This window comes from Trichomycterus rosablanca, chromosome 8, assembly GCF_030014385.1.
Source record: "Trichomycterus rosablanca isolate fTriRos1 chromosome 8, fTriRos1.hap1, whole genome shotgun sequence".
Classification (NCBI taxonomy): Eukaryota; Metazoa; Chordata; class Actinopteri; order Siluriformes; family Trichomycteridae; genus Trichomycterus; species Trichomycterus rosablanca.
This window is the reverse complement of record NC_085995.1, coordinates 33,548,755-33,561,781: the sequence shown is the minus strand read 5'-3', so window position 1 is coordinate 33,561,781 and position 13,027 is coordinate 33,548,755. Positions and strand designations below refer to the sequence as shown.

At 39.4% G+C, this 13,027-nt stretch overlaps 1 protein-coding gene across 1 annotated transcript in view; it reads left to right on the top strand.

The window, feature by feature from the left end:
* Nucleotides 1–13,027, top strand: part of galnt18a (UDP-N-acetyl-alpha-D-galactosamine:polypeptide N-acetylgalactosaminyltransferase 18a) — a 97,158-nt gene that overhangs the window by 53,500 nt on the left and 30,631 nt on the right. Inside the window, exons 4-5 of the mRNA XM_062999659.1 lie at nucleotides 2,497–2,680; nucleotides 8,192–8,389. Coding sequence (XP_062855729.1) covers nucleotides 2,497–2,680; nucleotides 8,192–8,389 — 382 coding nt within the window. The remainder of the gene's footprint in view (nucleotides 1–2,496; nucleotides 2,681–8,191; nucleotides 8,390–13,027) is intronic.

Below are 13,027 nucleotides of genomic sequence, written 5' to 3'. Positions count from 1 at the left end.
CTAACAAAGCATGCAGAAAAACAGATGGACTACAGTCAGTAATTGTTGAACTACAAAGTGATTCTATATGGTAAGTGGAGCTGATACAATGGACAGTGAGTGTAGAAACAAGGAGGTGGTTTTAATGTTATGGCTGATCGGTGTATATATAAAAAATTATGTTTATTATAGGTTTATGACACAGAGAAATCATAACATGTTTCAATCTGTGACAATTATTTGTGTGTGGTAAGTGGTGTATTAGGCAAATAAATTTGGCTAGTTCCACAGTGTACTGTGACTAAGTGAAGTGTGACTACACGATTTCAGCCTTACCTTCAGCTAGCCGGCCGAGCAGCTGCTAGAGTTCGTTGTTACAATACCCTTGGTTTATTTCTTGCATACCATGCCACAGAAGGACAGCAGGCACCCCTCTAATAAAGCTGGGCATCACATCAGGTTGATAGGAGCCAGGCACTCGCTGGCCTTTTCCTAGAGGGCAATAAAGATCCACTGACTGAGACGAACATGTGATGTGATGATTGATGCAACCCTTATTGGTGTAAACAGTCCTCCAGAAGGGTGAAGGTGAATTTAGATTAGAGTGCAATGAATATGATCAAGCGGACTTCCATCAATCTGTCACTTCTCACCATTGTTGGTTTAAACGCTTGATATGGAGTGAGAGGGAAGTTTTATAAAACCAAGCAAGCTGGCCCAGTGATTCAGATTGAAAGCATTATTTATGTGACCCTGCCTGTGCACTCTTGACATCTTTTTTGTCCGGTTTTTTTAAGTCCACAAATTTTGATGTTGTTCAACTTGTTTTTGATGAAGGTTAAAAATACAAAAGTGCACTGTGCTACCACACACTCCTGTGTATTACCAGAAAATGGGGCACTTTGCTGTCTGTTTGACCCTCGCTTTATCCTATTCAGGGTCGCAATGGGTACAATTCACCAGGCAACAAGCAAGAAACACCTACCCAGGTCACCAGTCCATCACAGGGCAAACACACACACATATTCACATCTAGGGCAATTTTAGTACAGTAGACCCTTGACCTGTGAATTTAATTGGTTCCGAAGGGCTGTTCTTAAGTCAAAATGTTTGTTAGTTAAACCTATTTTTACCATAAGAAATAATGTAAATTGAATTAATTCGTGCCAGACCTCCCAAACCACCCCTTACCTAACCTTTCTAATGTCTTAAATGGTCTTTTTTGTTATAAATACAAGTATATTTTCCCTTAAATCTTACATTATAGAATAGATAATACTGTAATAAACAATAATAAACAACAATTCACAGTAGTACTGTGCTGTACATAAAACACACACATCACATCTCAGTACAGTACGTGTGCTGTATCATACACCATAATAAATTTCTTTCTTTTTATATAAAATGTATCTACCAGAAACAACAATAACGCGCATATTTCTCTATTATTTTCTTTCTTTATTTCAGTAGTGTTGTATTTTGTAGGTGTAATTGCACGAAAGAAAGAATACTTTACTCCGTGAATTCCTTCTTCTCTCTCTCACACTCACTTTCCCCTCTGTCTGATACACAGTGACACCTACTGGCAGGAGTAATTATACAACAACAAATAATAATAGATTCATTCTTTGAGGCCATTTTAATATAGAATTTTACAAAATATAAAGAAAACACCGAAAAAACGCCGTCCACTCTCCACTCACTGTATATATATAGAGAGAGACTGTCTGAGTCAACTTGTTTGTGATGTCACGCGTTTCGCGAATTTCGGTTCGTAATCCGAAATTTGTTCGTACGTTAAGTTGAAAAAGATCGTTCGTAACCCAAAATGTTCATATGGAAAACCGTTCGTAACTTAAGGGTCTACTGTAGCTCCAATTAACCTGACTGCATGTCTTTGAACTGTGGGAGGAAACAGGAGCTTCCAGAGGAAACCCACCTGGAAATCGAACCCAGGACCTTTTTGCTGTAAGACCACAGTGCAACCCACCGAGCCACCGTACCACCTTTTTTGTTATTAGCCTGTCAGGTGGTTACTGAACTGCCTCTTAAAAATGTGAACATGTGTGGCTGGGTGGCTATATAAACAACGTTTGGCTGTTGTTCATCCAGGGAGGGAGCCGGACCAGGGTTCCTCATAACTGGTGCAATTACGACCTCTGCTGGCTGGTTGATGGCGTCTGCACAGAGTAGAGGAATAATGCTGATCAGGGTGTGGCTCTCTGTGCAGAGGGCTGATCCGCATATGAACTCGCTTTGTGTAGGTGAAAAGATGCAGTCGGCTACAGCTTACGTGTCGGAGGAGGCGTGTATCAGTTGCGAGGCTTTGATACAACTAGATTAGGGAGAAAATTGGGGGAAAATTTTGGAGAAAAAGAGAGGTACATCTGTGTCCTGTGAGTGGACAGTGAGTGTAGACACAAGGCGGTGGTTTTAATGTTATGCCTGATCGGTGTATATTCCTACTTTAATTATTTCATTCCCTTTTCTTTCTTTTTTGCTTCTTTTTGATAGCTGAACTAATGAGTAACCTGCAGAGGTTTGTGGAGGAGACTAACCAGCGGCGCCCAGACTTCATCAAGGTGGTGCATCATGACCGGCAGCAGGGTCTGATCCGAGCTCGAGTGAGCGGCTGGAGGGCTGCCAGCGCACCAGTAGTGGCTCTGTTTGATGCCCATGTGGAGTTAAATGTAGGATGGTGAGTAGCACTAGTATTTTAAGTTACAATGTATTTTCATTTAAATGCTGCTTTTTAGGTTTGATTAATATTGCATAGGGATACAATTAGGCTCTGGAAAAATAAACTGAGAACCCATTATCTCCTCTTACGGGTGTCCTGGGAAAAGCCTGCAGCTCAACAGCATGTCCTAATACTTGCAGTTGGTAAATAATATGCAGTCTGTTTTTGACCAAGTAGTTTAATGTTTGTGTAATGGGCGCTCCTGACATAGAGTACTTCTGCGTGTCTCAGTTACGTAATCATGTCCTTTTTGTTGAATATGGCCAGCAGAGGAGGCGTGGAGGCGTAGATGATTGATGTGTCTGTAGAAGTGCTTCTATTTATCACAGTTTCTTTCTTACAGATTTGATGCTTTTTCTGGAAACCATTATGCAAGGCTTGATATGGTCCAGTTTTCTGCTGGTACATGATGCCAGCATATTTCAACTTCTTCTGGGCTGGCATTGTGGCACTTTTTGGCCGTTAGAAGGGAACCACCCTGAATAAGCATGCTGGCCCAGAGGCCTTTTTTCCTAAGCGGGCCAAACGTTTGGACCCAGCTGGGCACAGGTTGTGCCAGTTGGAGGGATAGGGTGCCACTTGTGCATTGCTGTCACCAGCTTGTTCTTGGTGTCATTTCTTTTCTATTTTACTAGAGAACTGAGTTGTCACAGGCGCTCTGAGCAGCTTCCCATATTGTAATGACCAGTTTTTATGTTTGCACTGCTTTTCTGTCCACTTTCTCTGTTGTGGGCTGCTGTTTTAGTGTCTTTCATCTGTTTCTTGGTTTCCATTGTTATGTCCTTTTATCACTTTTTGTTTAAGGCTTTTTAGCCACAGTATTGTTCTACCTTGGTTACTTTGGTTTAATTTTTTTAATGTGTGGGACTACTGGTGCCTCAGTGGCGAGGAGCAATCTGCCCTGTTACAAAGATAATGGATAGAAAACGATGCAAAAATTAAACCTGGTAGTCAAAATTAACCACTAAAACAACTGTTTTGAATCTGTTGTAAGTGAATACATCTAAAACTGTGAATATTTTAAAACTATGCAGGGGTTTAAAATAGGGCTGTCATTAATTGCGTTAATTAACTCGATTAACGCGTCAAAATTGTAATCGCGATAAAAAAAATTAATCGAGGGCCGCTTAGGTGGCGCAGCGGTAAAAACACACGCTGGAACCAGAGCTGGATCTGGAATACATCGTATCGAATCTCAGCTCTGCCTGCCGGCTAAGGCTGAGCGGCCACATGAACAACGATTGGCCTGTTGTTCAGATATGGTGATAAGATGTGATAAGATGCATACGGCATGCTGCCCATGTGTTGGAGGGGGCATGGGTTAGCTTTGTTCTCCTTAATCAGAGCAGGGATTGGCATTGGTGGAGAGGAAGCATGATGCAATCGGGCAATTGGACGCGTTAAAAAAGGGAGAAAAGGGGGGAAAATGCATAAAGAAAAAAAATAATTTAATTGAGATTAAAATGTTTAATCAAACGATTTTTATTGGGCTATATTTGTGCCACTTTAAACATACGTCATTGCGGTAATTTGCGCTGCTTTAATATACATAACATACATACACAACATTGTGTTTATACTGTATAACGATAACACGGGTCTTTTTCCAGTTTGCGTCATGAGTTACAAATTACTCGAGCTGCTGCTGCTACATATTGTGAAATGTAGGGTGTTTCAAAAAATATTTTTGTTTTCAAAAAGCGTGAGAAATCATCACTAGACAAAATTACAGTTATTAATTGACGCTTTAATATCATCTTTGGTCAAAGCACGCTTTTGTCTCGTCAGGCGTCTGTGCGCAGGGATACACGTTACAGGCAAAATGAGCTCAGACTTTATTTCAGAGGAATTTGGATGGAAAGCTCATGGACTGTACATGTCGTGGAAACATTACAAACACTGGTGTTAAATGGATCACAATGTACTGTAGATGCTTCAACATAGTTAACGATGTGGGTCTACATGACGTTATACATGTTGCATCTAGAGATGATTCACTGTAGTACCCTGAGCGCCTGTTGTCAGTGGCAGGGTTATGAACAGATTCTCACTTTTGCCAGATAGTGTTGCCAGACTTTTCTATATAAGCATTGGCTGACTTTCTAAAGATAATTTAGATTTAATAATTTTATCATAATTTTTTTTTTTTTTGGTAAACATTTTCTTAATAAAAATTAAAAAATGTATTAAAATACAATAAAAATGTGCATAACTGTTAAGATTTTGCGTAGTTATTTTTGCAGTTGATTAATCGCGATTAATTTGGTTCTTTAATCGCAATTAATTTGGTTCTTTAATCACGATTAATCTCGATTAAAATTTTAAATCGTGTGACACCCCAAGTTTAAATCCTTGCAGCCTGCCCAACTGACCACAAAATCTCCCACTGCTCACAAGATTAAACTGAACTAAACCACAAAGTTGAATCAGTTCATCTGGACACAAGTTTGTTGTAGAGATACGTTTCGCCACTCAATCCAAGTGACTTCTTCAGTCTGAAGAAGTCCAGACTGAAGAAGTCACTTGGATTGAGTGGCGAAACATATCTCTACAACAAACTTGTGTCCAGATGAATCGATTCAACTTTGTGAATTTGTGTACCTGGATTATTGAGCATGCATCAAGAGAAACTGAACTGATGTTCAGTGTTGGATGTTCAGGCTGAAGAGAGAAAAGTTGCAGGCAAAAATCTGACATAGATCAAATCTTATTCATTGATTTTCATATTTTAGGGGGAATTGCAAATGATAGTGCTTTGTTCAAAAGATCAAGATTAATTAATCTAACGCGATTTCAAAATTTCTAGATTTTTTTTATTATTATTGAAAATGCTATTTTAATGAAAGCATTGTTTCAATTTGTTAAATACAGTAGATGTAATTAATATGTAAAATTCAACATCATTGTCTGTTTTACCCTCTGGGTTTCCTCTGGGAGCTCCGGTTTCCTCCCACAGTCCGAAAACATGCAGTCAGGTTAATTGAAGACACTGAATTGCCCTATAGGTGAATGGGTGTGTGTATGTGTGTGTGTGTGTGTGTGTGTGTGTGTATGTGTGTCTGCCCTGTGAAGGACTGGCACCCCGTCCAGGGTGTTACTGTGTGCCTTGCACCCATTGAAAAGCTGGGATAGGCTCCAGCACTCCCCCGCGACCCTGATTGGATAAGCGGTTAAGAAAATGAGTGAGAGTGTTTTACCCCTGTTTATCCTATTAAGGGTCATGGTGGGTACAATTCACTGGGCGAATCACCCAGGAAACACCCCGCCAGTCCATCACAGGGCAAACACACATTCACACACACACACACACACACACACTTAGGGCAACTTAGTATCTCCAGTTAACCTGACTGCATGTCCTTGGACTGTGGGAGGAAAATGGAGCTCCAGGAATAAACCCACACGAACATACAAGAACACAGAAAGGACCCGGACCGCTCCATCTGGGAATTGAATCCGGGACAGACAGCTTTTTGGAAGCAGATTTTAAAAAAATGTGACCAAAACACATCTGTGTTATTGCTGATAAGTATTGTGATCCTTCATAAGGACACTTACAGAATAAGAGTTTTCAAATCTGTAGTTGCTGAGCCTCTATCATCCATCATTAACACAAATGCTTTGCTGTTTGGGATTTTAGGCATGCATCCTTTCTAAACTGTAAAATATTGTAAAATGTATTGCCACCCTTGGTAAGATTTCTTTGTCCTTGGGGTTAGTTATCTCAGTCCCAAAATGAAAATATAAGATATTTTTATGTAAAGTCAATTTATTACCAGGAAAGTTTCTCAGTCCTCCCTCAATGTCTACAAATCAGAACCAAGTCTTCTCCTATAATGCTAAACCCTTGTGTAGTCTTACCATTCTAAAATGTATACTTCCTATGTCCTACGAGTAAAAAATGACCTATCTTTTTATAAACCCCTAAAATAAGGCAGCTTAATTCATTTTCTTTATTTTGCATAAAGAAATAACCTGTCATTTATCGCAAACTTTCTGGGGTTACTCTCTGGGGTTACTCTAGGAAGTCAAATCTGCTGATAATCATATTGGTGGGTCATTTTTGACCCTTAAGACAACTCAAGGGTTAATGGGACTGGAGTAAACAGAGCAAGGCATTTGTCCAGTTCTTCCAAGCTCCTAGGTCATCTCTTGTGGGCTCTTTTCTTCCATGAAGAATAATTACAGCTTTTATTGTTATAAGCTTAGTTACTATATTTAGATATGTAGCACATTAAAACCACCTCCTTGTTTCTACACTCACTGTCCATTTTATCAGCTTCATTTACCATATAGAAGCACTTTGTAGTTCTACAATTACTGACTGTAGTCCATCTGTTTCTCTGAATGCTTTGTTAGCCCCTTTCATGCTATGTTTTCAATGGTCAGGACCCCCACATGACCACTACAGAGCAGGTATTATTTAGGTGGTGCATCATTCTCAGCACTGCAGTGACACTGACATGGTGGTGGTGTGTTAGTGTGTGTTGTGCTGGTATGAGTGGATCAGACACAGCAGCACTGCTGGAGTTTTTAAACACCTCACTGTCACTGCTGGACTGAGAATAGTCCAGCAACCAAAAATATATCCAGCCACTAGCACCCCTTAGGCAGTGTCCTGTGACCACTGATGAAGGTCTAGAAGATGACCGACTCAAACAGCAGCAATAGATGACCGATCTTCTCTGACTTTACATCTACAAGGTGGACCAACTAGGTAGTAGTGTCTAATAGAGGGGACAGTGAGTGGACACGGTATTTAAAAACTCCAGCAGCGCTGCTGTGTCTGATCCACTCATACCAGCACAACACACACTAACACACCACCACCATGTCAGTGTCACTGCAGTGCTGAGAATGATCCACCACCTAAATAATACCTGCTCTGTGGTGGTCCTGTGGGGGTCCTGACCATTCAAGAACAGGGTGAAAGCAGGCTAAAAGTTATGTAGAGAAATAGATGGACTACAGTCAGTAATTATAGAACTACAAAGTGCTTCTATATGGTAAGTGGAGCTGATAAAATGGACAGTGAGTGTAGAAACAAGGAGGTGGTTTTAATGTTATGGCTGATCAGTGTATGCTGCCTTATTTATCGAATGCACTAAGTTCATAAAGAAATGGATTAACAAGCTTAGTGTGGAATCAGACCCAGTGTGACCCTGACCAGGATAAAGCGGTGGTAAAACAAACAATGAATGAATGAAGCTTAGTGTGGAGGAACTATAGTGGGTTGCACAGAGCCCCACTGAACACCTTTAGAATAAAATGTAACATTGATTGAGAGCATCATCAGTGCCTGACTTTACAAATGCTTATTTAACAAATCCAACAGACACACCAAAAAAAGCCTTCCCACAATAAGGCTGGTGGTTTATGAATGACCTGTCCAACAAGATGAAGGCCAGGTGTCATTACCGGTCATTCTGGAGTTTACTGTGTCTGTTTTGTTTGTGTTGGTGTTTAAAGGGCTGAGCCAATTCTGCACAGGATTCAGGAGGACCGTACACGAATCATCTCCCCTTCCTTCGACAATATTAAGTACGACACCTTCGAGGTGGAGGAATACCCTCTGTCAGCACACGGCTTTGACTGGGAACTGTGGTGTCGGTACCTGAACCCTCCCAGAGCCTGGTGGAGTCAGAACAACCACACTGCACCCATCAGGTACCACACAAACACCTTTATTATATACGTTAGTCTAGGGAATGTTTACATTAATTGCTTTAAAGTTCATTTTGTGAACTTTGATTATATTTTTTTTTTCATTTCATTTATATGTTTTTTCACTTTATCATGGTCATGGTCTTGGTGGTTCCAGCTTTCTGGAATCATTTGGTTTAATGCAGTTCATTGCTGGGCTTCAGTCATTCTGCCCCCATTCCATCAGAAATAGTCAACCATGTTTGAGGAATGTTTGTAGATGCCTGACCGGCTAATAGTATTGCTGAAATGAAATCACTGATCCCAGCGGTAGTGGTCTAGCGCAGATTACAGTTTTTTTGCACTCTAGTAAACATAATACACCTAATAGAAGTCAGTAAAATAATGAAATCAATTTAAATTGTTAACAAAATCACAATAAATTGCAATGTGAAGATAATTATTTAGCCATGCATTATACTTATGTTATATTGTTTAACCTTGAGCCTGCCTGACATCCTATTCCAAAACCATGTCATTTCAGTTAGATCCCTTTTGAGACCATAACAGCCACAACTCGTCTGAAAAAGCCTTCCACAAGATTTTACAGAGTGTTTCTGGGAATCTCTGCCCCTCCAGTTAAAAGAACATTTGTGAGGTCAGGTACTGATGTTGGCAATGAATGCGGTGAAACAACTGAACTCAGTGAGAAGTGTACACTTCTATAGTGTACTTGTGATCATAATCAATTCTAGACTATCTAACAAGGTCAAAGCTTTTTATGTGATTATTGAGAAGTAAAGAGAAAAATGGGAGTAGAAATATGGCACATATAGTTCATGATTATTAGAATTTATATTAAAAAAATTAGACTGTTTACATCATAAAAATTCTAAGAATGTGTATTTATTTTATATAGTTGAGAAATGTATCTTATCTTATTAATCTTCATTAAAAAAGATATGATAAAATTAGTAAAGAGGCATTGCAGTGGCACAGCAGTCTGTTATGCTCGACTTACGGCTGCCAGTCTGGTCTACAGGCACAGATAACTACGTCTGAGGAAATAAAGGCTGGTTAGGGTACTGCCACTGCAAGGACGGCAGCTGCTGTGTGTTCAGGGTGCCTGCACATATAATAGAAAAAATATTTCAGTAATGCATGTTGCTCCATGGGTGTTATGGCTTTATTGTAAAATCTACCACTGGCTGGTGAAAAGAAGGACCTAAAGGCTACACTCATCAAAGGGTGTGTGTGCTAGACTGGGGTCCTCCTTAGCCAGCATGGATGTTGTGCATGAGGCAAAGGTTGGTGTTACAGAAGGGGGAATGGGGGCGGGGGGGGGTATTTTTACTACTATAGTCTGACTGACAGAAAATTGTCTTTATTAAAATGTAATGTTTGCCATTGCAGATAAACTTGGTAAACCTTAATGAATTAATTACTGGTATTACAAATGTTAACTGGTACAGAATTTTTGCAACGATTAATCCATGTGTTTTATCAAATACAAACGAATTATTGTGGTGCCCAGGTAGCACAGCGGGATAATCCGCTAGCACACCAGCGCTGGGATACTGACCGAACTTGTTATAACCTTGTGAACTGATGAATCTTGTGTAATGAGTAACCACCGTTCCTGTCATGAATGTAACCAAAGTGTAAAAAATGACATTAAAATCCTAATAAACAAACTTTCCTAAGTAATAAAGTTTGTATCAGTCTGATATGCAGTAAAATGTGAGTGAGCAGACTGGCTGGTTTTTTTTTATAGATGAAAGAAATTCATATGTGACATCTAGGGTCACTTTGTCAGACACCAAGAAGATAATTAACATCAAACTGTCAGATTAAAGTGTAACCACCATGGTCTGAGGGCTGAAGTTAATATCTGATTGACAGAATTGTGTTAGCATAAGCATTAGAATCTGGATATAATATGGCTGGTTTTGAGACATAGACATGAGGGAAACAAGAGGGCAGACAGAGTGAGGAGGGTAAAAAAGGACCTCAAGTTATCTGTGACTATGACTGGAAATCTTCTAAGAGAGAGAGAAAGAAAAGAGAAGTCTTAATAATGCTTGTAGAAAATCATTGGTAATTTGACATTCAGTTATAAAGTGCATGTACACTCACCCAGCACTTAATTAGGTACACCTATCTGGTACACACATTCATTTTATAAGTTATACCTACCGTACAGACGAATATCGTGGGTATACAATTACTTACTGTAGCCCGTCTGTTTCTCTGTACACTATGGGTGTGTTCGAAAACCTAGTGAGCTGCCTTGCTGTCTTACTGCCTACATAGGCAGCTGCCTAAGTAAAGAGGATTATAATAAGTCATCGATTTATAAGGCAGGTTATTCGAACGTGCTACTCAGACAGCGATTCCATCAGTTTTCTCTTACTAAGCTAACACAGTTAGCCTTATGCCATTCGAACCAATGGGATGGGGTGGCACAACACGCTAGTATGTCAGCTAACATCTCCCTCTGTGTACCGAAAACGGTTAAATTTGCTAACAAGCCCGAACTTGCAAATAAATGACACTTGTGCAAGTTTATACAAATTACAAATCAATAATAATTTATTTACGTTTGAAAATAACTCGTTCATTGCTCTGCATCGTCCACCATATATATATATTTTTTTATTGTGGGAAAAGTTGTGCCGCATTGAATGCTGGGATTGCCATCACCGCTAAGGTAGCATTGGATGCTCCCTCATTCTTGAGTCAAAATACTGTTAAAGTTTTAAGATACCTTACTAGTGAGCATATTAAGGCATCTAGGATTTCGAACAGCTTAAAATGCTGTCTATGTAGAGAGCTCCCTAGGTTTTCGAACACACCCAATGTCACCCTTCTGTACCCTGTTTATCAATCAATAGGACGTCTACTGACCAAATTTTGTTTGTCTCAGCAGTGATCTGCCACTAACACGGCACCAGTAGAATAATTCTTCATCGCAATCGTCCATCAATTTTTCATTTCCATAATGTCCAGCAAGGTCAGCTACAGTGCTATGGGCTGTAACCTTCTTAACAGACACATGAGATTTTCCATGATTTTGAATAGTTTTGGTTCTTACATCCTCTATGGGGTACATAGTAACACTAAGATTAAGTTACTTTTCTCAATTTAAACTGGTTGATAGTGTGATTTCTATACTGCAGCACCTGTCACTTGCCACAGGTGAGTTTAAGTACAAATTAAATGAGCATCATTTGGGGCGGCACAGTGGCTAAGTGGGTAGCACTGTCACCTCCCAGAAAGAAGGTCCTGGGTTCGATCCCCAGGTGGGGCGGACCGGGTCCTTTCTGTGTGGATTTGTATGTTCTCCCCGTGTCTGTGTGGGTTTCCTCCGGGTGCTTCGGTTTCCTCCCACAGTCCAAAGACATGCAAGTGAGGTGAATTGGAGATACTAAATTGTCCATGACTGTGTTTGATATAACCTTGTGAATTAATTAATCTTGTGTAATGAGTAACTACCGTTCCTGTCATGAATGTAACTGAAGAGTGTAAAACATGACGTTAAAATCCAAATAAACAATCAAACTTACAATTCTGAAAATAATTGTGTCCAGTTCATTTCAAAGTTCTGTGTCAAATGATATCAGATTGGACTTTTTTAGCTTTTTTGGAGGTTTTCCAATGCAAACATGCTTAAAAGAAATAAACGTGAATACCAAAGCATTAGTAATTGGAACAGTTGTCTGGGAGAAGTGCTGTAATAGGTGTGTATATATTAAAATAGTGTATGTGCACTGAAAGTATATTAAATAACAAAAACAAAAGTGGGTAAATACCAAATGTATTAAATAAATAAATATAAATCTTAGCTGAATTGTGTACACTACATTATAACAGCGTATTAGGGCCACTGTGAAAAAATAAGTTTTGATTTCTAAAATAAAGTCATATAAGTTTAAATTTTGAGAATAAAGTTGAAATGATTGTGAGAATAAACTCGAAAGGATTTTGAGATTAAAGTTGAAATGATTATGAGAATAAAGTTGAAATGATTTCGAGTTTAAAGTCAAAATGATTTCGAGATTAAAGTTGAAATGATTATGAGAATAAACTCGAAATTATTTCGAGATTAAAGTCGAAATGATTATGAGAATAAAGTCAAAATATTATGGCCAAAGAGTGTGCAGCGGTCATAGGTTTGTCAGTTCAGAGAAGCACGGGTCTCAGTACCTGGATCGGCACGCAAGAGGGCAGCCTCCACTGTGGTTATCCAGTAACCATTTATAACGATGCCATACGGCTTTAGTTTATCGTACGAGTCCATAAGGCTCGGTTGAAGTACTGGCGACGACGCAGACGCAGAGTGCCCCAATGGTGCACGTTCTTTTAAATAAACAGTTTATTGCAAAGCCGTTTCAGCGGCTAGGTATTATACTAATAACAAACTGGTGCTGATGTGACAGGAGATTGGAGATTTTTTTATTTGTGAAAGTTTAACTTTACCAAATCATGAACATCCCTCATTTTAACACGAGGAGGTTGTTATGGCCATAATATTTTAAACTTTAATCCCGAAATCATTTCAACTTTATTCTCAAAATCAAAACTTAAAAAAAAAAATTTCTTTAAAGTGTCCCTAATACTATTAGAAAGCCTGCGGTAGCTGGTGAACGACTCCCGGGTTCC